This window comes from Acanthaster planci, linkage group LG21, assembly GCF_054643075.1.
Source record: "Acanthaster planci isolate LZ-2023a linkage group LG21, COTS_SCS, whole genome shotgun sequence".
NCBI classification, from domain to species: domain Eukaryota; kingdom Metazoa; phylum Echinodermata; class Asteroidea; order Valvatida; family Acanthasteridae; genus Acanthaster; species Acanthaster planci.
In genome coordinates, this window is record NC_141797.1 from 7,872,972 (window position 1) to 7,900,672 (window position 27,701).

The 27,701-nt window shown below is 41.3% G+C and overlaps 2 protein-coding genes across 4 annotated transcripts in view; one reads left to right on the forward strand and one right to left on the reverse strand.

Moving 5' to 3' along the window:
* Positions 1-596: 596 nt before the first annotated feature.
* uap1 (UDP-N-acetylglucosamine pyrophosphorylase 1) lies at positions 597-18,590 on the reverse strand. 3 transcript variants are annotated; one of them, XM_022243814.2, is made up of 12 exons: positions 18,430-18,590; positions 16,416-16,731; positions 13,050-13,254; positions 11,822-11,997; positions 10,992-11,164; positions 10,662-10,855; positions 8,804-8,944; positions 7,394-7,579; positions 6,795-6,836; positions 5,354-5,426; positions 4,998-5,122; positions 597-3,933 (listed from the first exon to the last, which is right to left on the reverse strand). In XM_022243814.2, the coding sequence occupies exons 2-11, from the start codon at positions 16,684-16,686 to the stop codon at positions 5,021-5,023; spliced, it is 1,563 nt and encodes a 520-aa protein (XP_022099506.1). In that variant the 5' UTR covers positions 16,687-16,731; positions 18,430-18,590; the 3' UTR covers positions 597-3,933; positions 4,998-5,020. The 3 variants fall into 3 exon arrangements, with proteins under 3 accessions (XP_022099506.1, XP_022099505.1, XP_022099507.1); XM_022243813.2 differs by having other exon boundaries at positions 597-5,122; XM_022243815.2 differs by lacking the exon at positions 6,795-6,836 and having other exon boundaries at positions 597-5,122; positions 18,430-18,588.
* Positions 18,591-22,203: 3,613 nt separating this feature from the next.
* LOC110983999 (sorting nexin-33-like) overlaps positions 22,204-27,701 on the forward strand; it is a 48,196-nt gene continuing 42,698 nt past the window's right edge. Inside the window, exon 1 of the mRNA XM_087131234.1 lies at positions 22,204-22,545. Within this exon, the coding sequence (XP_086987360.1) occupies positions 22,534-22,545 (12 nt within the window). The 5' untranslated portion in view covers positions 22,204-22,533. The remainder of the gene's footprint in view (positions 22,546-27,701) is intronic.

Consider the following 27,701-nt stretch of genomic DNA (forward strand, 5'->3'; position numbering starts at 1 on the left):
GGGATGAGAGGGGGCTTGTACTATTGCTTAATTCAAAGAAAGGAAATTATCTTCCTTGACCCAAAAAGGTACCCAAAAAAGTCAATCTGACGAAGAAATGTTAAGTTTTCTGTAAATATACTTGGACTTTTCTATCGGGGCCGATGGAATTTGTGCACCAGATTTAAGAGAGGTGCCCAGACATGGAACTCTGCAAAGGAATGTCATATCGCTGGACGCCCACCTCAGGGCATGGACACCAAGCTGAAGCTGGCAAAACGAAATCACTTCAGTGGGCCCGGCGGAGTCAGGTTGGCATAGTGGTTCTTTCCTTGCCTTCCACCTGTTCAATTCCACGCTCGGTCCACACGTAGATTGGGTTTTCAGTCCCTACCTGATTCCATGGGTTTTACCCAGAATATTAAGCTGAGGTTTTCCTCCCACCCCTAGAACTGTAACTGCTTCTCATTGTATCTTATCTCCGGGTTTCTTCAGGCTTGTGAGGTTAAGAGTGCCTTAAGGCACTCAGTTGAGGAATCCTTGGTGCTATTACTAGAAATTCAATAACAATGGGCAGGACTTACAATCCAAAAAGCAAACTCTTACGACAGAACGCAATCGATCCACCTACATGTAAAATGTTTAATTCAAATCAAAGGAAAACTAAAAACTCATACTGCATGCATTATGAGGCAAAAATGCCTACGATAGATCGGCAGCATTTTTGACTATAATTAATAACACAAACTGGAGTCACTCAGCACTGCATGTAGACCTGTGTTGGGCCCACAGCAACACTCTGTCAGTAGAAGTACACATCTCTACTGCCACGAAGTCCGTCAACAATAGAAATTTGCAAAACACAAAGAAACAAAGGCACATTATCATAAAAATTGCATGCACATTTTCATGGTACAACAACATTAAACGGTACCTAAAATACAGGCAAATCACAATAGTGTGCCTCCAAGAGTTCGCAACGCATTGGCCAATCACAACGCACGAAATCTGTCAACCCTTTCAAACACGAATTGGGTTGACAGATTTGGCACATCGTGATTAGCCAACGTGTTGCAGACTCTTGGAGGCGCACTATAGTGAATCGCCCGTATTGTAACAAAATCTCTGTGTAAATGAAAATCCAACTGAACAAAAACTTCCTTTCATCAGAGAAAATCAAATTCCCGTAGAAGAAAATACAGCCATCCATTATACCGTTTTACTGAGATGTTTACAGTTAACAACACTTAAGTACACACCTTACACCGCAGGTTTCTACGATAAATTTTCCCTGAAATACTTCAACGATAAAATATTTCTGTAAAATTCAGTGTCATTACTCCTAATCCCTCTCATCAAAGTTGGTAAACATTTCACAATGCAGACAATTATCTTTGTAACAGCCCCTCCATACATACTCCTCGGGGGAACAAACTGGCACGTGAATGTGAACAGAACAAGGCTGAAGTTGTTACCACAGAGACCTGAGATATGCCGTATTTGGAGAGCAAAAAAACTCTTGGATTTTCATTCATTAGCAATAAGAGTTGGTCCTTAGTGGAATGCATTAACTGTTGAGAATTTTAATCCAGGCACATGGAGATGCACTCAGAAAAGAATTGAGAAAAAAATACCGAAAGGAGCGGTTAACATGCTGTACCATTCTCTTGCTAAACAAGTTCATTTCATGCATTCCCCCCAGTTTCTGTCCCTGATATGTACAAAAAATATCTAAAACCGTAATTGTTTTGACCGAAGGAAATTAATAAGAACAATTCCTGCCCCAAAAAGTGCCAGAACATGAAGTTTAACACAAAGACCAGCAAGTCTAAAGACAATGATGTACCATCATAAAAGACGGTGAGGCAGCATATTTTGGCTCTTAAGCTTGCTTCCAGGAGTCACAAGTTTTCTTCTGCAACATCTGAATGTCCCTGCTTTTTAATATTTTTCACTGGCATTAATGCCCAAGAAGACCTCTTACAAATTACAGAAAGAAAATTTAGATAGCAAACGAAAGTGAAAACCTCAACCCCAGGATATTTTTCCACTAAAATGGAGGATGAGGACTGCTTAAATTGAGATAAACTTTTGCATAAGCTTAGCAACTTGTCCAACTAAAGTTTGTTAGGTTTTACCTTTAATAGGTGGCCATTAGAGTACTAAATGTATACAATTTTTCGCGGTATATCTGACTAACATGGCTGCCCACCATCTTATAGACCTTCCTTTTGCTACATCACAAGTGCAGATTTTGCCAACCATGACTGGCAAATCTATGGCTGGCCGTGAGTATAACGTTGGGTGCCCGGCAGAAGGGCGTGAGCGCACTTACGCCCTTTCCGCCGGGAAGCATGATCAAAGCAGAAAAAAAATATTCCCGGCAAAAGGGCGTAAGAAACACACTATCTTTATTTAGTAAAAAAACGGATATAATTGACTACAAAATCAACCTGGGCTGTACAAAAAGCAACCTTTGTACAACTTATTAAAGGACTTGGGCTTTTTTTTTTAATTTTTGCCAAGAAATCTTCATATTATATTAAAATAGAAGGCTTGCATACTTTCGTCATTTTGCCGGGAAAAGTTTTTGCAGTGATCATGCTTCCTGGCAAAAGAGCCTAAGTGCTTACGCCCTTCTGCCGGGCACACGACAATAAAGCCCCGTAATAACAAAAAGTTTTGAAATGGTGGTGTAAATATCACACCTTTTAACGATAAATATTTCTATGGAATACTTGATGAAAAATGCCTTCTGTCTTGACGGTCATTAAACAAAAAGTGGAGTTTGAGGCCAAAGGGGTGTCGTGTCCCAAGGGAGAATGTTTGTATATCTTGGCCGCCCATACAAATTAGCTGTCAGTGTTTGTAAACAAAAGACATGTCTACAACTTAGAACATGAGAGTTCTTGCAGTTAATAACGGTTTAAAAGACCTTATCGAAAGCTGTGACCAGCTCTGTGCTACAAACACTTTTAGTCAAGCTAACCTTGCAAATGTGACGCCAATGTTTCCAAAAGTGAAAGTTAAGGACATCTCTCTATGCTCCATAATTTATCATTTCATCACAAAATATAATTTAATAAATCAATCAAAACTGTAGTCTTAGAAAACAGTGTAAGAAAAGACAAATCAACTGTAGCCCTGGCCTTTACATGCAGATTAAAACCAGTATAATTATTTGGAATTTGATAAAATAAAACTTCCTGATTTATTCTTTTGTACATTGAGGAAAGTACTTTAAAATTGAACAATTTAACAATTCTCAGTTTTATGTCTGTTGGCTGAAACGCCAACAATATTCTTAAAAACTCTCAAGCTTGCAATACACGGTAAATTGTGACATTTGACATTCACTAATAACTTCAGTTCTCAGCCAATAATTTTCCGAACATCAACAGCGTTTTAAAAACATTTGTTTAACCCTCCCCCCATCCTTTGATTTTTCCATGACTCGCAACAGCAACTGAGAAACCTCTGGCACATGACTTTCACGGGGAACCAGTTCGTCAATAGCAATCAGGCTACGTTCTGAAAAATCAATGCCATTCGGCGAACTTTGGTATCAAACCCCGTAGAACCACTTCAGGCAACAGGAGGACTACGGGCTTATCTGTGGAACTGATATCTCTGGTTATACTGCCCTCACACGCACATTCCTCAGCTTGATGCGAGTGTGCTTATATCCTGACAACTTACTGGTTAAAGAGGCACAACACACACACATACCACCTGTCCATGAGCGTTGTGCCACCGTGGTACCGTAATTTTCGGAAAATAAGCCGCCCAGTGTACAAGCCACAACATGCAAAAATCAGAAAATTAAGATTTTAAGTCAGCGTACAAGCCCAACCGGTGTATGGACTGCATCGCAGCGCTGATGATCTAACCACAAAGATGCTGCCTGCTGAAGCGCCAGTGCAGTGCGTCAACGGTCCCAGTATACATGCAATCCTAATAAATAAAAGAAAAGTGCGAATGAGTGTCACCATAAAACTAAAATTTAAGTCCTCAAATTTAATTATATTTACGGGTTGAATGATTGTCCTGCGTGGGCAATGCATCAGCTCCTGCCCTTTTTTCCAACGGGCAGCAAAAGTTATGCGGTTGGGGGCGTACAATAAAATCTCGGTAACTCGCAATCAGTTTAGAAGTTGCCAGATCGTTTGATCTCGTAGGCCAACTATTTCTTGCCGAAAGAATACGCTTACCTTTTGTTTAATGGCAGAAAAACATCTAATGGCTAACAATAAAAAAATCTTAGTAAAATGATTGTTTGCCCAAAAATACACCATGAGTGACTAAAAAGTGGGGAAAATAATCGCTAAAAATGTTGCCACTGCAGAGCAAGTAAAGTTTGGGATTATGTACAAATTTCATGTATGTGTTTCGTGACTCCATGACACAATGAATTCCGTTAGTAACTTAAAATCCGAAACACTCGAATTCTCATTTATTCTCCGAGGTTCGAGTTATCAGATGCAAACGGCAACCAACAAAAACATGAAAGTGCCACCTGATTGACTGATTTTATCCTTCAAAGTTTGCCGTATAAGCCACCAGGCACATAAGCCGCAGACAGTATTCGGCATGAGAATCAACGCTTATATTCCGAAAATTACAGTAGTGGCCTTTAATTCTGGTTGCTGAATTACACTATAAAGACGGCTTTACAGCAAACAAAACAGAAACAAGACGTTAATGGCACAATAAGCCAAGTCCACAGTGAAGTATATTAGAGCTGTTACTTTGCCATCAGTGGCATGACTGTGGGAGGGCGCCCCCTGTGAAATTTGGCAATGTGCACAACCTACGTTGTATGAGCCATACAGCGTTTGCTGTCTGTGCCTCCTTCAAAAAATGCCCCCCTCCCCCGTGCCCTCTCAGAAATTTCACCCCAATTTGGCCACTGTTTGCCATCTTTGTAAATGACTGAACCAAGTCAGAGTCCACAGCAGTAGAAAATACTTCATCGATCCAGACACAGCTAGAGCCTGGTTTCCGGGCAGATATTCAACCTGCTAACGAGGCCTGTGTGTTTCTAGTTGGTCCCTATAACAGACGCTTTGGATTCCATTTGATCTGTCTCCGAGAGTAGTACCGGTGAGCAGAACTGTCGTTTGTCGCAGAGTTCTTCGAGGCCCTGAAAGCGAGAGAGGAGATTCATGAACATGTACGGACAAAATGAGTGACAAGAAGTCAAAAACTGTTACGTTTGTACTTGGAATGTATTTCATATTTATATAACTTCGGCAATGATAAAAGCGAGGAACAAATCACAACAAGGACTGGAACAGCCAAGAGCAAGACAGAGTATGAAATTGGGCCAAGAAAATGTGGACCAGGATTCAGTGTACGCCCTCTAAATACATACCTCTCCTGCGTACGATGTTAGAGGGGAGACTTCGCACACAACAGGGTAGTCATCCGCGTCATTTGCTCTTCGACTGGAACGGAATACCAGTTTTAAAATGCTGTCATTAATGTCATTAACTATTTGTAAGGGGCCTGGGGGGCCCACAAATTCCTGGGGCCCCTCCATGAAAAAAAAACAGATGAATGGATAATGAACAAGGCCAACGAAACCTTGCCCCCCAAAAAACACATCACTGAAAGCTCGTGCCCCCCCTATAAGATGCCAGTGCCCCTTGTGCCCCCACTAGTAAAATCCTAGCTACGTCACTGTATGTTGATAGAGTAGAACAGAAGCCATGTGCAACTTTGCCTTATTTACATGTACTACAAGTACATGTTGCTTTTTGGCTAATCATAGAGTGGACATTCTGATGGGAAGACAGTTTTGGCTGCATATGGACTAGTCCAGTGCATATTCTCCCGTGCAATATATTGTTGTAGTACCCTCTCAGGCACTAGTCCACATTGGCTGATTGTGAGTGCAATGCTGTCAAGGGGACACAGACTCACGGGAGCTACAGAAATTCATAGCATGACAGGCTGAAGTGTGTTGCAAGAGTGTCACAACTTCACCCCTATTTGCACCTCAAAACGTGCCACGTTTGAAGCAAAATCTTGTTGGTCAAGGTTAGTACAAGAGTGACATAAAAGGGTCTATTTCTTCAGCCTGTGGTGCCCCCAGCCTCTCAAAAGCACTGAGTTCTTTCAAGCACTGTACTAAAGCCCCACACTAGTGCCTGGCACTATGGCCCTCTAAGCCAATCAATATTTACATACTGGAAATGATATGGGGGAATTTTAAACTCAACAGCAATATCTGACATTTGTTTCCACCACACACATGTACTGTAACTCTGTGGAGAGGTTACTGGATTTCCATGCAGGTATAATAGTCAGACAGAAAAAAAATAAAGTCTGCAAAGGTAAACCTGCTTAATTACTTTTCCAACATCAACCCAAAAAATAAATGAAACTGGCCAAAGAGAGACTTACAAACCAGCACATGCAGGTCCAACATTCCCATTTTCACAAACACTGGTATCACTATGCAAATAAGAAATGAATTAATTGAGCACCCCTCAAACCTAGGATTGACAAAAAGGGCCTTTTCCTTTGGCCTTTGGTGTCTCTCAGCCCATTTCAAAGCACAGAATTCAATAGTGCACTATACTACTAGTACTAACCTGCACTACTACCTGGCACTATTGCCCTCTAAGCCAGTCAATATTCACATACTGGAAACAGTTTCCACCACATACATTAACTCTATGGGGAGGGTACAGGATTTCCATGCATGGTATAATGGTCAGGAAAATAAGTTTGCCAACGTAAACCTCTTAAGTTACTTTTCAAATGGTTACTGAAAGAAATTAAATGAAACTGGACAAAGTGAGACTTACAAACCAACACATGCAGGACTATTTTCACAAACGTTAGCACTACTGTACAAATGAGAAATGAATTTACGGTTAAACTTTCTCAAACCACAAGCAAACTATAGCTACAGGTGCAGAGAATTAAGCTAATTGACCAAAGAGGGAGTGGAACCTCTGACCTTCGCCACACAGCTCCAGCACTCTGTCAAGTGGGGTTATCCAATTCCAAGTTGGTCTCTCATTTTGCAAAATTTTGCCTTTTATGGCACACTTTTGATCAACTGGTAAGTTAACATCAGGTTTCAAAGATTTAAACCTGCGAACTCCAGAACACTGCACAGGTGTTCTACATCTATCTACGGAGTTCAGGGGCTACATGTACAGTAGTTGGACATGGCTGTTTATCGGAAAACCACTGGTCAACCAAATGCTGATAAAAACTGAACATGCTCAGTTTCATATGTTAGTTTCTGGATGGGCCCTACAAAGCCTGTATGACTTGTTCTGTTATGCTCAAAATGACATCAATTTTTTTTGTTACATCTCTTCGGCCATATTTTTATTAACTTTTGGGCAAATTTGGTTGAAAAGGACTATTCAGAAATGTTCACGGTCCATTTTACCTTGGGATCGCAGGGATTGGCGTGCCATCTTTCTCTACAAACTTGCCGCCGGCGTTCAAGACCCACCGATGGTGCAGGGACAGGAGGGCGTGGCGCGACGTCGTGGGGTTGTCCTTCTCGGCCGTGTTGCTGTTCTTGAGGGGTGAAAATTCGTCCTCGCGTAGAACTTCAAAGACTGCAAAGTTGCTGGAGACAGAGAGAAGTTTGGGGTGCTGGACCATTTAAAACAATGACAGACAACACACATGAACATGGATAGTGTGTACTATTTTGCGTCACTGTTTTGGCGTTTCACAAAAGTGCGCCTCCAAGAGTTTGCAACGCACTGGCCAATCATAATTCGTGAAATCTGTCAACCCAATGCACATTTGGAAAGGGTCGACAGATTTCGCACACTGTGATTGGCCAACAAGATGCAAACTCTCAGAGGCGCACTATGGTGAATCACCCGTATTGCAAAATAAAGGTGACATGCCATTCTCTTTATATAAACAAATGCTATTGAACCCACGACTGCAAGATTTGTCTTCAAAATGAAATCACCTGTATCTATACAGCTCAATCCTCAAGATTCGACATCATTTGGAAACAGCTCCAAATCTTTCAAGAAGTCTCACTTATTACTGCCCCCCTCCACTTCCACTCCAGGAAAAAGTTTCAGCCCAAACAGAGTGCAACAAGGCTAAAAAAAAACCTGTTGTCTTTTGAAGCATGAGCAATGAAAATAGTATGCACTGTGCAACTTGATGGAGCACTGCGCACCGCCGCAAAAAGTTTGTGTTGCAATTTGTTCCATTCTGTTGCATTTAACATAGTTTTCATTTCAACCGTGTTCCATTCTGTTGCATTTAACATAGTTTTCATTTCAACCGTGTTCCATTCTGTTGCATTCAACATGGTTCCAGTTTGTTGCATTCTGTTGCATTCAACATTCAGTGGAACGCCGCTATAACGAACAAGATGGGGTCCACACTCAATGTTCGGTACAGTGGTCTTTCGGTATAGCGAAATTAACTGCCAAACGTTTCACTGCCATGTTGAATAGTGCCCTCTCTTGTCTAACTGAAGTGTACCGTCTTGTGATACTATGAATACATGTAGCTATTTTCGTGATGTTTTGCCGTTGCATTCACATTTGAGGTTTCTAGAAATTTATCTGTTAATTATTGTTGTTTTTCATTAAATCTTGAGGTACAAAATTGATATTTAGTTTATCCTAAAAGTTGTGAAGCTACCGTTCAGGATCGATCTCTGATGTATGGTGTGGCGAATCTGGGTTAATTTGCAACTGCATAATGTTCAGTAGGTTTTGTGCACAAAATATTGGGAGCCAAGGACGATGTTCGGTACAGCCGAGAGCGCACAGTGCCTGAACAGAGCCTAACAAGTAATACAGTATGGAGTGCATACTTTGAGAACTCAAAGACGTCAAAGACAAACTTCTCCATCTTGATTCCGTTGGGCTTCTCGGGGACAACTCGGTTGCCGCTGTTGTCAATGTAGGGAATCTTCTTCTTGGCTATGTGGTGTTTCAGCTTCTGCTCGTGAGATCTGAGTTGCACAGGAGGGAATCACAAATGATAACTGCAGGGATCAGGCAAAATACCTGCTGCATTTGTAGATGTGGCCATTTGAGAAAAAACATGCCAGATAAGCAAGTTTTCAATTGAATTTCATGCACTTTTTCTGATATCAGAATCAAAGCATTAAACCTGTTCTTCAGTTGTATATTCTTTTGGCACACTGCGTTTAAAAAATTCTACTTCTAAATTTACATGAACATTCCCTAAAAAAAAAATTCATTCACATACATAAATTCCGAAGAGCAAACAGGGAGTATTTAGATCGCAAGAAAAATCCAAACTTTGAGACTTGGGGCAAACCTTGCCTCCGAGACAAATTACTCACTGTTAATTAACTACAAGATGCAACACCATGTCTCTATCAAAAAAGCCTTGTATATGTATTTCTAAGCTACAGGTGTATATACTTATGTTGAATTCTGTGCATAAACCAAACAAGGCTGAAGTCGGTAACTTCATAACCCTAAAATAATGGAATTTCCACTGTTCAGATTTTCATGGGAGTTTTACAGCTATCACTACCCGTAAGAAGCTTACTGCAGACAGAATAACGATTTAACATCTACCACTTTAAAGAGTAAAAACAAAACTGGAGGAGAGGAATTGTCCAACATCATTAGTATCGACTTCAGCCTGGTTTTGGGATGGTGGGTAACAATTAAGACAAACACTACCAAAGTGTTCTTTCTTGTGAAAATATGGCATTACTTCTAATCACACGAATTTCCTCTGAACATCTACATGTGAATGCTAATCAAATTTTTTTTTTAAATTGGATTTCTAATCCTGTTGAAGATAGAACAAACGTGTGCATTTTTCTACCACCACACAGTTCGCCTTGTAAAGAGAAGATCAATACGCAACGCCCACCCTGTTGAATGATCCACAACAGCTGATCTGACAAGGCCATCTGTTCAATGCTGACGCAAGCACATGTGCAAACATGTACACTGGAGTTAATTATGACAATTACACACATCTACATTTCCTTTCGATGCAGGAAGTTACTTTAAGCCTAATGACCACAAAAACTGATCTTCCAGTTTCCGGTTGTCTTTAAATTATCCCGATTAATGAAATGCACACGGCCAGGGTTACAGCCATACGTTTGTATCTCATGAATATTTGACATCATGACTGAATTATGCACATTTGAAATCCCAAAAGGTCCAATTCAATTCAGGTGTTACGCATACATGAAGCGCTTCACTATCCAGAACAAAGCCAATCTGACATGGCACTTAAGATGCATTTGCTATGCCACAGGTGTATTCTGTCTATATAGAGGGTTTGCATGGTTGCCATCTTGCAGGCCACCGCTTTTGCTCCACATGGAATGCCCAAAGGAGGCTTCCATGTGGAACAAAACAATTGCCCTCCAAGATGGCTACCATGCAAAGCCTCTATACCCACATGCCAAGTGCCTTGATTCCACCTGGTGACCACCAAGTCATGTACATTTTTATGCATCTTTTGCATGGTATTTAGCTTAAATTATACAGTACGACAAATGCTTAACCTTTCAAACCTTTTATACATTATTGAAGAGATACAGTGCATACCGGCAAAACAATTTGGAGACAGTTGCGTTCAGTCACTATAAAATCCAATTTTGTGGGGAAAAACTAACAAAAACTAATCACACACACAAGTCTATTGGGCTCTTTACCAAAAGGTCCCCTCACCTGATTAGATCTTTCAGGAATTCCGTTGTGAATAAATGGTTGCAGATGTTGCCGGCACTGAAGATGAGCCGTCCTTCCTCGTCCCTCTTCTCCGCGGTCTTGAGCGTGATTTCACTGTACTCCACCACCTGGTTCTTGCCGTTGACACGGCAGACCACTCCGACGGGCTCGGTTGGAAAAGCCTTGGCGACCACCTGAATTGGAGAAAACTACTTATTCAAAAGCAACCCATCTTGATTCTTCGAAGTGCCCACAGTCGCTCTCTTCAGCATAGGAAGGTTAACAGCCATTTGCAGAGTTTCAGGAGAGCGATATTGAGGTCATGATTACCTTGGCTCCACAGTTTGCACCCTTGGACTTGCAGAAGCCGATGAACCATGGGTCTGCCATCTTGACCAGGATGTTGTCCACCCCATAGACGTGAATGTACTGAAGATTCCGCCTGTTCATGTCTTCCAGGATGTTATTCTTCCCAAGGGCTCGGTAAAGACCTCCGTTCCCATCTGTACAACAAAAAAAGACCGAAAAACACTTTCAAACATCACTACAACTGATCTGACATGCAACCAGGCGTAAACATTCTATTCTTGTTATTCCTGAACAAATGTAGCCGTACCATAGTGGTGGCGCACTTTATGCGAACCCACCAACAGCAACTTTCAAATGACCTGAGGGTGGTTGGCACTGGCTGGAATCAGCTTTACCAAGCCACTCTCAAGGCCAAACAGTGGACGTGAACAAGTAGCACACATGATTTAAGTCACCGAGCAATGATGTACACTGCATGCGAATGGACGTCACCAGGATGAAGTTATCTTAGGCCATGTGCGAAGCGGGCTTCCAGAGCTACCGGCTATGGCTAGGTCTACTCTCTGCTTGCATTTCCAATGGGGTGAAGACCAACACTGTAGACCTACAATTCTCGCCCAAGCTCGTTGCCCCCCTCCCCCTACCTCCTGGCCCCTCCCCCCCACCTCCTGGCCCCCTTTCAATGGTGGCTCTCAATGTGCGATCTGCATTCTAGCTCAAGATGACAGCATTGACTGGGGGGGGAGTGTGGAAGACCTGGAAAGGGTGCGGCTACTGATACGTGTCCCAACCATTTTGTCCAGGACTGTAGCTCTAAGGCAACAGACTCAGATGTGGTCCTAGAGTCTCACCTGGGGCCCGAGAGATCTTCCACTTCTGGTCCAGCAGGATCTTGCCGTCGAATGACAAGCAGGGCAGCATGTTCTGTTCAAACATGATGACGTTCTCCCTCTGCAGACCAAAGTAGTTGTGCTGGAGGAAGAACTCTTCCGTCGGCTCTTTTGTGTGCTCGCTGGTCATGATGTACCTGAAAGGCAAAGGGAGACCAAGACATCCACCAAAAAACAAGAGCCAAACCTCTTTCTCCCTGACAACTCAGCAACAGATTCTGCAGTAACTTAATTTTATCTTTCAGATCCGTCTGAATTCAGGATAAATCAATCCATCTGAATGGCAGGAAATTAAATAAACCTGAGGCTTATTTTAACCCAAATTCTGAAAATCAAGTTACAAATAGTTGCATACTGCATAAGCTCTTACCATGACTACCCACCCTAAACCCATGTTGTATTTGTATATTGCATAGCACCATGAGCTAAAATTAACTATCCACCCTAAAACCAAGTTATATTTGTATACTGCATACCAGCATGAGCTAAAATTACAATTTATCTATCCACCCTAAAACAATGTCATATTTGTATATTGCATAGCACCATGAGCTAAAATTAACTATCCACCCTAAAACCAAGTTATATTTGTATACTGCATACCAGCATGAGCTAAAATTACAATTTATCTATCCACCCTAAAACAATGTCATATTTGTATATTGCATACCACCACGAGCTAAAATTAACTATCCACCCTAAAACCAAGTTATATTTGTATACTGCATACCAGCATGAGCTAAAATTACAATGTATCTATCCACCCTAAAACAATGTCATATTTGTATATTGCATACCACCACGAGCTAAAATTAACTATCCACCCTAAAACCAAGTTATATTTGTATACTGCATACCAGCATGAGCTAAAATTACAATTTATCTATCCACCCTAAAACAATGTCATATTTGTATATTGCATACCACCACAAGCTCAAATTAACTATCCACCCTAAAACCAAGTTGCATTTGTATGCTGCATACTAGCATGAGCTAAAATTAACCATCCACCCTAAAACCGTGCCATATTTGTACATTGCATACCACCATGAGCTAAAATTGACTATCCACCCTAAAACCATGTTAATATACATGTATCAATATTTGTATACTGCCTACCAGCATAAGCTAAAGTTAACTATCCATCCCAAAGCCATGTTATATTTGTATACTGCCTGCCTGATATTACCATGGGATCACCCCTCGCTCTCGGTGCATCTCATATGCCAGCTGCTGGACCCTCAAGATCCTCTCCGCCTGGAGCTGGTACAGCGTCTTGCCCGACGGCAGGCCCACGTTGTACATACCCTTGGGATACTTGACCCCGAGCCTGGTGCCCTGACCGCCAGCCAGCAGCAAGACGGCGCAGTGGCCCTTGGCTATTTCCCTCAGACCTGCATAAGAATCGCAAAAGCAGGTGTATCTCTCTTTAGAGTGAAACAGTTCAGTGGTTCTGGTGTCTGCCATGTGACAGTGCATGACTTTGGACCCAAGCGGGTACCACGGCATTTACATATTTTATTTTCCTAGGCACAATGTATCCATATTTTCTGCATACAAGTAGATTTTCATTCTCTTCTTTGGAACGGATTGGAATTGAAACATAAAGTTCAGGTTCAGTTTACACACATGTGCATTGTAAACTTGGATTGTACATGTAAGTGTTTAATTACACCTGTACATGTAATTACATGTACATGTATAAGTGTTTAATTACACCTGTACATGTGATTACATGTACACAGGACATTTTCTATCATTAAGTATTCCTGGCTACTCTTCTATAGCTGATCAGTCAGAATATTTACTGTACAAATACTTTCAGGTTCATGTGAATAAAGTGGATGTGTTACATGTACATGTAGCTGGCTAATCAGCAAAAGAAAGAGAATTGATTATCAAGAAAAAGCAAAGCCTTCATTTTGGGGATTTTCAGTACATACATGTATATGAACATGTACAGTAGCCCTTTGACCACGACTGTATTTATCTCATTTTTAAAACTTGATTTTAAGAGATTAAAATAGAGTTTTGCCTTTCGCATTGTATGTACTTCAAAGGAAGCAACTGGCCCAGTGTTGAGAACAATGTTTGTAAGCAACAACAGGACTTTAGGACTGTCTGCTACATGTAGATTGTAAAGTTTGGCACTGACAACTTAAACAGAAGGTCACTTCAAGGTATCAGCACAGGTACATACATTGTACACTGACCGTTTAGAACCCTTTCTAAGATTCTAATTAATCCTTGTAGAGACTTTGGACAATTCTGCAAAATTAAGGAAGGTACCGTTTATGCTCTATGATGTACATGTAGCCACTATTACATAATTCACACAGGACTCAGCGAGCTCTTGCAGGAGAAAATAAGCCATCGGTATTCCTGCACAGTGGTTTGAGAATGACTCGGTAAAATGCTCAGCCAGTAAAAGCTTTGCCATGAATTGGATTCACAATTTGGGGTTTTGTGCACGGCAGAATGTGCATGATATACATTGTGTATACAGGTGCTTACACTGAAATGTGCAGGTATTGACTTTTTTGTTTTTTTCTTTCTGCTCTGTGAGATTCAATTAACTGTTGCCAGCTGTGCTGGCCAGCAGGTGTACACCTTGAATAACGAGAACTGAAGCTGTGGATAACCCTATCCAAACATTTTGTGTGCAGAATGTACACTTCCATTATAAAACATACATGTACATACATGTAGATCTCCAAAATCCTCTGTTGAGACAAATTTGGCTTTTGGAGGCAGCAATGAGATACGTAAAACCATCAAAATACGTGAGGTTCCTACAAAAACTCTGCAATAAATGTTTCAACACAACTGATTATGTATGATTTCCTGGACTGTTCCTCTTCATTTTGCTACAGATAACTTTGACCCTAATTTGCCTCTGAAACTGTTTTTCAGAGAGGAGAAAACATTGTGTGGACGTGGGGGAGTCCACACTATGCCATCACACCCTACATTATGTGGACTTCTTTTGTGCAGAGGTCCACACTACATGTATGTATGCCACGCCTACGCATACATACATAAAACATACATGTACACCTGTACTTTGTCCCCAGTATCTCAGAGACAAACTTCAAAATATAAAGTGACTACTCTTCTCTCAATAAAAGCGCTGGTAAATTTTTGATAATGGCCTTTCACACACTTTATATCATATCAGAGACCGAGATATTGCATGTGCAATATAACACTCAGACCTGTACCTATCTGTGCAAACTCCTTGAAACCCACAATATCTAAATATATACCTGTAAACAGTGCATTCTCAATAAGTCCAGGCCATAATTTCTAACGCACATTTACAACCTACATAATGTACAGTATGTAGGTTAGGTTTTATCTAGGATGGAAACTTCTGCCCTTCCCTTCTGAGCCAAGGTTAAAAACTGCCTGTCCTGTCCTAGGGGCTATTTTTGAAATAGACACAGTCTCTTGGTGCTATTTTGGAAGGAAATGTGAAGACTTGCCAGAGATTTATGTAACAAAAATTGGGAGGGGGGTTTGAACAAGCCACAAACTGCCTGTCCAAATTGCCTGTCTGCAGACATGTCAGGGCAGGTGGCCCGATAAGACACTTGATGCAGGCACGGTACCTCATAAACAGCAGCAAACCACTCGACTGCTTGTCAGTTTATAAACAACATTGATTTTGAAATGAAACAATCGCTGGGATCGAGCAGAGAACAATCGTAGTGAACAAACTGAACTCTGAACTTTGGTTGTTTTATGGAGGGTTCTTACAAACAAGCTCCTGAAGAACTTTTGTTACATTGCACGATAAACCTTTACATGACAAACACATCGGATGATATTTCACAACATCCGTTTGATCATCAATTCGACACACCGAAACAATGAGTGGAAATGACACAAACAGCTGTACAAAGTACACTTAGAATGTAAATAAGTTGAATAGAATGTTGTTTTTAGACACCGAGTGAGAGCGTTTCCTTCCTTTTTTCACAAGAACTAATTCTTATTTAATCAAGTAGATGTTCATCTACATTTATGTCTCAATCAAGTTTTTTTTACACCTTTTTTTGTACAAAGCTTAACGTTGGAGTATTAAGGAACATTCTGATATAAAACATCTCCTCCCTACTGCATTTCCGGTAACTTTGGGAGCATTCACCACGACTGAGCACATAGCATTTTGAGCATACAAATTTACACATGCAGACCCCCAAACACTCCAAATTCTAGCACCTCAAATACCATATTGCTGGTGAGCCAAACCAAAAACAACGACTTTTTCACAAAGTTTCTGTGATTGTTTCTCTTTTCAATTTCCATTTTGCTGTCCTAAATCCAATAGACCTCAACTTTTTTTTTCATTTTCATTTTTTTTCCCACTAAATCTTGAATACATTTCGACCACGGATTTTCTTCTACAATATATGTACCTCTAATGCAAAATTCAGGCTTATAAGATGGGTGGAACTCCCATAAATTAATCTGCAAAAGAACTCACGTTGAAAACCTATTTGTCATCTTATGCAAATTTCACTGTATAGAAAAAAACAAAGGCTAGCCTTACCTTCCCGATACCATTTTTCCTTTTCCTTTCCTGACCTGGTCATGGACCCGAAGCACTCGGAGGGCGTCTGCTCCATCTGGCTGTCTACCTTCTCCGTCTCGCTGGCCGCCTCCATGGCCATGTTGAAGGACCGCATCAGCTCCGCCACGTCCGTGCTCTCGATATCCCGGTAGAGGGCGCCCTTCTGGTCGGCGTCCAGCTGGTGCCAGAACTCCAGGAGGTGCTGCTGGCCATACTGAGACAGCTTCTGGCGTAAGGACTCTACATTCATCTTTCTTTCTTTTTTAAGTTTCACACGTCTCCTGTTTGTTTTGACCTGAGTTCGGAGATAAAAATGGTTAAATTCTGGTAAACACCAACGACAACCATTACCCAAGTTAACGTGGATCATCTGTCCAAACTCTGGTCTCAGCAAAAGTTTGACGATGCTGACTCATGGTGTAACAGTTAGGCTGGTCCAGCAAAGTGTACTGAAGTGCATTACATGTACGTCAAGTGCCCAATTACCATGATTACCTGAATGAGTGTAAAAGACAATTAGAGCGAGAACTAGGGCGGATCGAGTCAGTTCAAACAATTCACTCTTCGGATATTCGACCTTTAATTCGATTGAATATCCAAATATTCGGTCGTACCCACCAGCAGGTTATTGATGAACAAACCGTGTGCAAAAAATCAGTTGCAAAGTTCTGTACATTATAATCATTGAATACATGTAGCTTGTCAGGTGTTGGGATATCTCCAGCCATGATTTAGCAAAATTTAAGAGGCAAACTTCTTGCCATGTTGAAAATTTCTAGACCTTTTAGATTTTTTAATAAATAATTTACTTTTTGAATCTTTGTAAGATTTCTGTCACTTTTCATTTGAATCTGCTTGAAACAAGCCTCCATAGTGCAACTTTTTCTCATTAAACAAGAAATCTCTCCCTTCCTTTTGTGAGTTTTTCATTTGACAATTCAAATTTGGCAAATTTGATAATCAATTGAATATTCGGATATTCAGCACAGCCGAAATGTAATCCATTTCTTTGGAGTACACTTCCTAGTCAAGACGACGTCAAGTTTTGGTACTCTTTTTGGAATCAGTCCAATCCACTCCATGCAGAATCAAGAAATGGCATTGACTACAGGTTACAACATGATTTTAGGGGCAAACGCCAAGTCGCTGTGAGCACATGTTAACTGCACATTAGCTCATGGCCATGCGTGGCAACTACGTGTATTACACGTACCAGTACATTACGTGCCATCATTCATTACCATACAATGATTGCCACTTCTTCTTTGTTTGGGGTGATACATCTAAGGTCACCAAAAAAAATCACACAAAATACCCATAATGCTTATGTGACCCTGAGGCTGTAAGCATAACCTCTGCGAAGTGCACGTGTACGGACTGTCAACTCTAAATTTACGATGATTTACAAAAATCTCACAGAGCTTTTCTGAAATTTCAAGATTCTAAGAACAAGGGCACACACTGACACTTAATTATGGGAACACGATTTTACGTACACTAAGCGCTAGCTACTCTGTCATGTCTGTAGGCCTACGGAGTAGTGCCTTACTGTTCAATTCAGGAAGTAACCCACACTGACCCTATCAGTAGTAGGCATAGCATGCTTAGGCCCCTACATTACTGCCTGTCATGTCTGTATGCCCAAATCACTTTAGGCGCAGATATGCCCGGGCCCGCGGCAAGTGACATGCCAGAAAAAGTTAGTGAAATTTTCTGCTAAGGTAAGCACAAATGTTCTGCTAAGCACTGCTAAGTACAGCTATACAATCGGGCCAAAGGCTCCTGCTAGCTACATTGTAAACGCCCATTTTGACATGTTTGAAACCACAGCATTGCCGGTAACGGAGGCTCTGCCAAAAACGTACCCGGCCGACCGGTCATACATGTACTCATGCCGGTACAACTTGTGGAGTTGTTTTGAACGGAGTTCGCGACGTTCGCCGAACCCCATACAAGATGAAGTTCTAGGACTACCAAAAACAAACAAACTCACTCAGTTTGGGAGGAATCTATAAGTTCTTCGGATGTGCCTACAATCTGTCTCAATCAGAACTCTCATTCGGCGGAAAATGGGCGTGTTTCAGAGTCAAAGTTGTTGGACAACGCGATCAGGTGCAGATTCAATGATAAAAAGTGTTGGTATAGCGACCTGACCGATTGAAAACCTTTATACGTTATCTGGTTACGCGCATTCTTGCACCAGACTATAGGTTAAATCCCCAGACGCAACCCCCATGCCACATCACATAAACAACCTCGTCTCCTGCAGCACGATTTTTCCCATCTTTGCAGTCTCGCACCGTAGGCGGTTGTCAGAAATACATCAGCCTTTGGGGACAAGGCCCCAAATGCAATGGTACATTGCCCAAATGAACTTAATGTTCGGCCCAGTTTTTATTACACAGCTGTCAAGCGATTGCGTAAAACGATTCGTGAGGAAAGACCAGCCTTCATACCTCGTGACAAATGTCCCTGTTGAAAGGTCGGACTTTCCTTTGAATAAATCGGGTTTTCTTAGCGTGCTGTGTAAAAAAATAAATAAAAAATTCAGTGGTCCGCCTGCACTACAATAGACAATTTTCAAAATCAACAGAGCGCGCAATAAATAGACAATTAGAAATAATCCCGTGTGCAAAACAAAACCAAAGAAACCAATAAAACAATAAACTCTCCCGAATAGATACCGAGGGTTCCTGGCAAATTTCAGCAACGACTTCATCTGACTTATTCATTTCCATTTCCAAGTGATTCGTGCGCGCCTCACACCATCAGCAACAAAGTCGCGAAATATTTTTGTCTTATTCTCAGTGAGTTTTTTTTCAGTCAGGAATCAAGTATACACAGATTACAATACTCACAAGTGCACAAACTTTCATTGACGCTTGCTCACCAAGCAACAAGTTCTCCATATATTGGTTGTTGGGAAGTCCCCAACAAAATTTCACAAACCGCCTTTTTCTCACGCCGAAAAAGTGTGTAGAGAATGACTTAAGAAGCCCACCCCCCAAACAGTGGGGGATATCCCCCCCCGATCTGCCCCCATGTGTCTTCATTTTAGTGCTGCACACAGTCAATAGGCCTGTTTAAAAGGAACCGCCACAAATGACGTACTTGCCACGTAAGAATTGCCATTCATTACAGAGGGCCCTAGTTTGAGGTGGATCGGAGGCCCTGTTCGCACTTCGTTACGAAAATTATCAACACACAGGGCTCGTTCAGGGCGCAATTCGGTCAGACCGTCAAAATCAACTTAGAAGAACATCATTATAATGTAAAAAGCCTTCTGGAAACTTGATAACAAAGTACAATAGGTTCAAATGACTTCAATCATTTTTGAGGAAGAAGGACAGAGAGGGTAAAGAAACGGCAGAACAGTAGGCCTAGTTTTCCGCTTTTGAACGTGCATCGATAGTTAGTACCGAAATCTACAGCTTAGTGGACAGTTAGGTTAATGGTTCGGCCTGCAGAAACGCACGATACAAAGACAAGGTGTATATATATATCGACATAAGTAAAAACAAGGACTATACAAAGTAAGCCATCAGCAAATGCCAGGAAAAGAAAAACTTAACTAAATAACTGACCCACAGAGGATTTCCTTTCCAATACTATTGACGTTTTAAAAAAAATACAGACATTTACATCAACAATTAAAAATATCAATACATAAAGGACCATAGCAATAAATAAAAGCGATAAAAATTAACAAAGTTAATTAAAGTAATTAATTACAATAATTAATAGCAACATTTCGTTTATTTCATTTTTGGGGATACACTTACAAAGACATTCTATTCACGGAAGATACATAGAAAAATTAGAAAGAAAACTCGAGGGGCGCAATTTAACCAGCTCCAGCTGGATTGCCCAAAATAAAAGCAACATGGGGTCAGTCGAAGGGCTCTCCAACTGGTTAAATAGGAAACAGGAAATAATCAAAACTAGGAAAATTATAAATGTAAAAAAGGGGGAAATAAAACAATATTAACGTAACATAGCATAAAAATACAGCAAAGCGTTGATGAACTTTTTTCAAATGATAAAACTATGGATAAAACAAAATTTGAAAGTAGAAAATGAACGTCTTAAATTACTTTAAGTGCACGTACATGTATGAGAAAAATACCTGTTCTTGCAAGGCAGTGGAAAACAATGTAAAACAAAATACACGTACTTATAGCCTTAAAAAACGGGAAACCTTACGGGATGAAGCTGGATATTCTACAAGGCATGGATGATAGGACCCTGGTTAAAGAGGTGTTCATGGAAAGAGTGGAAGAAGCCTTTGAGAGAGGGCTCTAGACAAAAGTCTCAAAGGTCATGGAGAAGCAAATTAAACAACCCGGGAAAGAGGGTAAACAAAGACAATTTCACACAATTGGTGCGGAAGTATTGATGTTTGATGAGCAAGGTGTCTGTCTTCCTTGTATTAGGGTGTGGAAGAAAATGTGACGGGATGTTCATATGTTTGAAGAGGTATTTGATGACAAAGGAAACACTTCAGAAGACAAGTCTGACGGAAGAGGGGGAGGTTAAGTTTAGACAAGCGTTCTTCATAGGAGAGGGGAGGGAGGTAGAAAGATTGTAAAGAAGGCGAGATTTTGTGAAGCGTGGCTGAACCGCCTCAGTACATTGGATATAGTTTTTCTGATGTTGTAACCAAACTGCTGACCCATATTCAAGAACAGTCCTGCAAAGAGATTGGAAAAGTTTCAAGAAAACTGCTGCATTTCTGGATTTGGCACAGTGCGTTGAATGAAACCAGCAGGTTTGGAACATGTTGAACGAATCATGTTAATATAATTTGTCCATGTAACTTAAAGTCGCTGAGAAAAAACACCAAGGTATTTGTAGGAGCTGACAATTTGCAGAGGTTCAGTACCCGTAGTAAGGAATGAAAGCTTGGTTTCTGGAACAGGGTGACGGTGCATTACGTTACTTGGTTGAGTTCAGCGGCATGTGGTTCTGTTCTTATACATTGGTACATGCTGCTAATTTAATCATCAGAAAACAGACGCGACCATAAAGTATTAACCCAGTTATGGATAATTTGATTGACAACATCACTTTTCAGAGATACAGGGAGTTCAGACTTAAAGATCAGGGATTAAAAATATGCATAAGGGAACCATACCAGTAAATGGAGACAATTACAATTAACAAAATTGATTTAAAAATTCGTTATAATTAATGGCTACATTAATTTGCACATTGCTACAGCTACTATTCTAAGGCAACCAAAAACAAGTGCGATCATTGAGAATGAATCCTGTTATGGAGAGGTTTATTTACAATGTCACTTCTCAGGGATTCAGGGAGTTCATTCCAGAGTGGTTGATGCTCACACCTACATTCGTTTCCCTGGTAAGGCGCTTTGGGCAGGGGCATTCCACGTCTACAACGTGAGCAATATCGTCGAGCTAAAACCGGTCACGGTTGTTTCGCTCGTATACCCAGCAAGAAATGAGACCGAGGGGTACCCCCCCACATGTCCAATCCTTTTTCACATTCCAGACTATTGTTACTTAACACATCCCCCCAAGATGTCTGAAAAGAATTCCCCAGATTCCTGCGAGACAATAACCAACACAAAGCAGGGGGGTTCTCTCCGTCTCATACCTTGCTGCATCTAAGTTCGCTCGTGCCCCCCCTATTTGGGCGCCGGGTGACAAGCGAAAAAATACTGTGCTCGTACAACCGTGGCAATTAGTGGTGGCGCTATACAGTCGCGCTGGACTGAGTCACTTGGGCGTGTGTACCGTACCGCACCATGAATCAAAACTAAGGAGGCTTTGGGGACACCACCCTCACTTCAGTGGCGTGGGGCCCGAATAATAAGCTCTGTCACAGTAATTAGGGTTTAATAAAAAAAGCCGTTTATGTGATACTTAAACCTAGGCCGGTAGTTCACACCCTACATTGAATGCTTTTTATAAAAAAAGAGGAAAGCTTTACTAGAAGAAGAAGTTCCAAAGCCAAAGGTCCATTTACGTAGAGGTGGGTGTCATCAGAGAGGGCCAGCTGGGCTACCCCACCGGGTCGGGACCGCCGGTGGTTGGCGAGATTACGTCACGTGACACAACATCCCAAAGTCAAGATGGCGAAGCAGGTGAGTGATGAACTTCCTGACTTGACACTGGCGTTTTTGTGGGTCACGCTGTCTCAATCTCAGATTTAATGACTTTGTGTTGAGAGACTTAGTGTAGGAAGCCATGGAACACTCAGGACAATGTTTCATGTTAGATGTTCTGTTTTCTCTGTCCATCATGTGCATGGGCCTGAAGTAAAGCCTATGTTTTTTCGCTTGACGAGTTAGGCATGCTCACTTGACCGTGATGTTGACCATAACCATGGCATAATGCTGACAACACGGCCAACTAACGTAATGTAGCAATACCGCCAAACCGCTGCCGCACAGGAACTTGTGCTGCATGTTGTACGATCGTACAACATGCGCAGGCCATTTACTAGTAGTCACTGTCAATAACATTGCCATGGAATGCATGTTGTAATGTGCAAACCCATCCTACTGTACATCTGGGCCTACGTGTATACTCACTACTTTCTTACTAGAACAAGTCATGACTAACTAACGATAATTACTGTCAGCACACTGTCAACATGCAGAGTAGGGCTTACCGTTGACACGGCATAGACGCCTCTAAAATATGTTCACAATTAAAAAGAAGCTGATTTAGACTGCATTTTGGATGTGTTGATGGTTTGTTGACCATGTTGACGTTACTTTCATGTGTTGAAGTTATACTGATAGTGATTAGTAAGAGCTGCCCATTTCTATTGTGGTTTAAACGAAATGTGATTGGAGGGACTATACACAGGCGTAGTCAGTGTGGTCAAGCTTGTTAAGTCATAGATGTACTCATGTGATGTTGGGTGCGATCGGCCTATCTGCATGATCGACCGATTATGCAGTGCAGTTGGTTGATTCTGCATGAAATCCCCAGCTTTACTTCCTTTTTGGAACAATCTTTCACAACCGTTAATAAGAAAGAAAAGGCGATTGGCTGACACTGTGGCTGATGGTGGTAATATCAATATACATGTATCATGCAATAAGATCTACTGATTGTGCAAAAAAGAACGATTGCTTATATCAACTGATCACCCCCGACATCGTCGCTGTGTTGCATTGCGTTGCACTGCGTTGCATTGCATTGCGTTGCATTGTCATTGTTGAACAGTATCAGGGACCGTGGGATGGTATGTTGTGCCCCAACTACCACACTAGGCCTATAGCATCTGTCCTAACCAAAGTGGGGACAATCCCCACTAAAGAGCTGCAGTTGGGCTGGCCCAACTGTTGCTGGGAAATTTCTGTGGAAAATTTCTCAACCTTCTCCAAGTTAAAACAACTCACACTTGACATAATTCATCCCAAATAATTCCAATCCAACAGTTCATCTACATGTATGCCACAAATAAAAACTTGTTTTGACGAGCATGAGTTGTAAACAAAGTGACTTTGACACAGGCTGTGGTATACATACATGTACACGTACACTGAAATTCGGTGCTGTAATTAATTGGTTTGGCCCAACTATTGCACTGTCCACCCTGAGCTGCGGCGCATCCTCACTGACGAAAGAAAAGCAGGTAGTACTAAGTTGTCCAACCAGGTTCTTGCACCTGTTTGGCGGGCACGCAAAGTTCGTACATTCTAGATTAAATTCTTTGCTCATACTCGGCAAGCTCTGCGTCAAACGCGTATAAACTTGCACGTATAGATGCGGTGAATGGGTACCAAAGGAGTGTCAGTTTCATTTCAAAACACGTCCTCTTTTGTATTCCAGCTTGGAGCGAATAGTTGGTAATGATGTTACATTAGGAGCATTTGTAACAGTTGACGTGTGGTGCTGCTGTCTTTTTTCTTCTTGTGCATGAGAATTATGAGGATTGCTTAGATTTTATGGTGAAAAGGTGGGTCGGGATTTTCCAATCATCCAGTGACAAAGTTTAACCCAAACCTTGCCAGATGCAGCATAACGCAACAGGTGTAAATGTCTGGTGCACTTGGCAATCAACTGCAGCTGAGCAAACTGGCCATGTTGAGACAATGGGAGCTGCCTGTATATACTGTATGTACAATGTATGTGTGCCATTGAACAATGCCACTGTTGGATCTTGTGGTGACTGGCAACCACAGACTTCTTGGTAGTTTGGCCTTGGGGAGAGTTGACCTATTGGATCTTGTTACTCTGGGCAGGCAAGCCACTTTGACAAATGGTGCAATCTGATGTGTCAGGCAGGGTTTCTCGCGGAAGTACCCTGGAGGGTTAGGGTTAAACTACAAGTAATTTTGAGCTTTGCCCCTGAGTTTGAATTAAATAATTTTGCATCTGGAGATGCCTGTTACTCTGCAAACTGACAAAAGTCGTACGCTGTACGGTTTGATTTCTTATGGTCGAAGCTCAAACTTTAGTGCTTTTTCCAAAAGCTGAATTAGTTTAAGGGAAATATCTCAGTAGAAAATCTTTTTTCCATGAAGTGGTAAAGTTATTGGATGGGCTTGAGCAAAGTTGTGTGTTTAATGATTTTGCTCTTTTAACAGTTGAGTACATTTACTTCCATTTTGTCCTATTCAGGAAGAGGCAGGGTTCCTGTGGCCTGGAAAAGTCATGAAAAAGTTACGGAAATTTGTTTTTGTTTTCCAGTCCTGGAAAAGTCATGAAATTTGTCAAACACTGTGTTTGATTTCTATTCTCTGAAATAAGTACAAAAAATGTGTAATTGTATTTGCAACTTGAAAGGCCGAAGAGTCCAAGCAATTGCGTTATTGGGTAATTTTCTGAATTTGCTTAAGCACGAAAAACCTTGCTTAATAAATAAACAAAGGTTACCAGCTTAAACTCTTTGTGATTGTCATGCTAACCAAAAGACCATTCCAAAACAATATATGTACATCACAAGAAGTTTTGGCTGGTAACCTGATTGTCAAGCAAGTTTTTTTCCATGCTTATGCACATTTTTGCGTGAGCAGCACTATGAAATTGGCCCCAGTGCTCTCCAACCTACAGAAGCACATGTACGGTAGCCGGGCAGCTAACCAAGTTTTGTTTGTCTCCCATGGTGTTTCAAAATCATCCACGGATCTTTTAAATTTGTTTGCCAAATTAAATTCGGCATGTGCTGCACAAAACTACGAATGTCCAAGATTGCTTCCATTTTTTTTTGGAGGAAAAAAAACAACAAACCCAGCAACCTCCATTATGGTATGGAACTAACGGTATGAAATAATTTGGACCTGAACTAACAAAATATTTTTTAGCCGGGGGGGGTCTTAAATGTAAGTGGATCTGAACCCAGTGCTAAGGTGTTACTCCCCCTGTCCCTGCCTCCACCCCCACCATGCTCCTGCCTTTGCCCCTGCCCCTACCCCATGCCTATTTCAGTATAAACGTACACACTGTATCAGTCCCACCAAGTTTACCGGGGTAATTCTTGGAGAACACTGGTGATGCTGAGTTTAACATGTTTTGAGATGTACAGTGTAATCTCCTGGTAATCTCACTGTTTGGGGATATTGAGGTGAATTTCTATTTATGGTGCAGAGTGAATTTTTTTTTTTTTTCATTAAAGGTTAACTATGAGTAGTTTCAGTTGTAAATGTTCTGGTACTTCCTTGTGCAATGAATGGTCAATTAAGATGTGTATAAACATACATACAGGTGTATATAAGCCTTCTCCAAGGCCATTCGAAGAGCCGGACATGTGCCATACATGTACAATGTACATGCATCTATACCAGTACTTGTGGGTAGGCATTCACCGCGTTCAGGGGAAAAGTTTTTTGTTAGGGAAATCTGAACCGAGTTGTGGGGACATTTCTGAGTCCTCACGACATTTTTGGTCCCCTCAAAATGGGCGAAGTGTCGAGTGTATATCCCCACAACTACCGTACGGAAGTGTATGTGCATGTATGTACTACATGTAACTTTACGATGCTTTTAATAGTGCCCAAATGTACTGAACCTCTGTGGTGTCTAACGTAAGGAACGATTCTTGTATTTCAGTATCCGTGTCAGAGATTTTAGAAATAGTTTCAAGCATTCTTATCAAAACGTGAACCCTCCGAAATTCCTCATAAACCACTGGGAGATTTTTTGACGATTTTGTAGGATTGAGAACGTGATCAGTCCTGCCAGTAGTTTTTGATTGGTGAATTGCTCAGTGATCACGTGACGTGAAAATTTATAACTACATGTACATGTACCGGGTAATTCATGGCACATGCATCCCCAACACAGAGCTGGTAGAACGGGGTGTAACTTTGAAATAGTTCATGGACAAACCAGACTTCGCACTCATATGCTGTCTAGTTGTGTGAGCAATTTGCAAGATGTCCAGGAAAGAATAATTTCATTCGTTGACAGTACACGTACTGTTCCACTTGGCTTTACCTTGTTGAAGAAAGCAGTCAATGTTTTACCTCATGAAATTACTTTCAACATTGCCGTCATAAACATTATAACATTGCGTATCAGGCAGATTTGGCAACTACATGTAGATGGTGGTTTGTTGAATTAGTGACTTTGGCTAGATGCCCTACAAAAATGAATGAAACTTTGCACTCGTCAGAGTGTGAAGTTGACCTCCCGTGTGCTGGCTTATTTTGGAGTATTCAGCAAAGAAAAACCGGCTCAGGGAGAACACAGGTGGAGTAAGTACCGTACATTGTACACCGATACTGCTGTCAGAAGCAGACCAAACAGCGCCCTCAGCAGAGTGTGCAGGCATCGTATACCAGTGCATGCACCGATAGATGATTTCACTCACAGCCTGCAGCTCTTGGAAAGACAATCTTGTGTCCTGGTACATTTTTCCATTGTGCTCCTGCATTGACACTTGATGTATACGCAGAATAGGAGTGAGGTTTGTGCTAGATTTTCTGATGTGGTTCATCGACTCTCTTGAGAGCAAAGCATGTAGGCGTGTGTACATGGTGCGTGTCAAGAGTACCCAAAGGGCAAGGGTCACTTTCCAGACTTAGTTCCTGTATTTTAGTGTACTTGAAAAAAAAAGTTTATTGTGTATTTACATTTTACGTGTACATGTACTAGTAGGTTCAGTTTACTGCTGCAATAAATTGAGGTTACAGTGCTGAAGTTCCCTCAAAATGTAAACAGTAACGTCGTGAAGTGGTACCCGATAGTGTGTTGGACTTGCAAATTTAGAGTGTATCAATTTGACGTTGAATTTCCTGCCGCTGGTTATTTGTCAAAGCCCACTAACACGTTGCTACTTAAT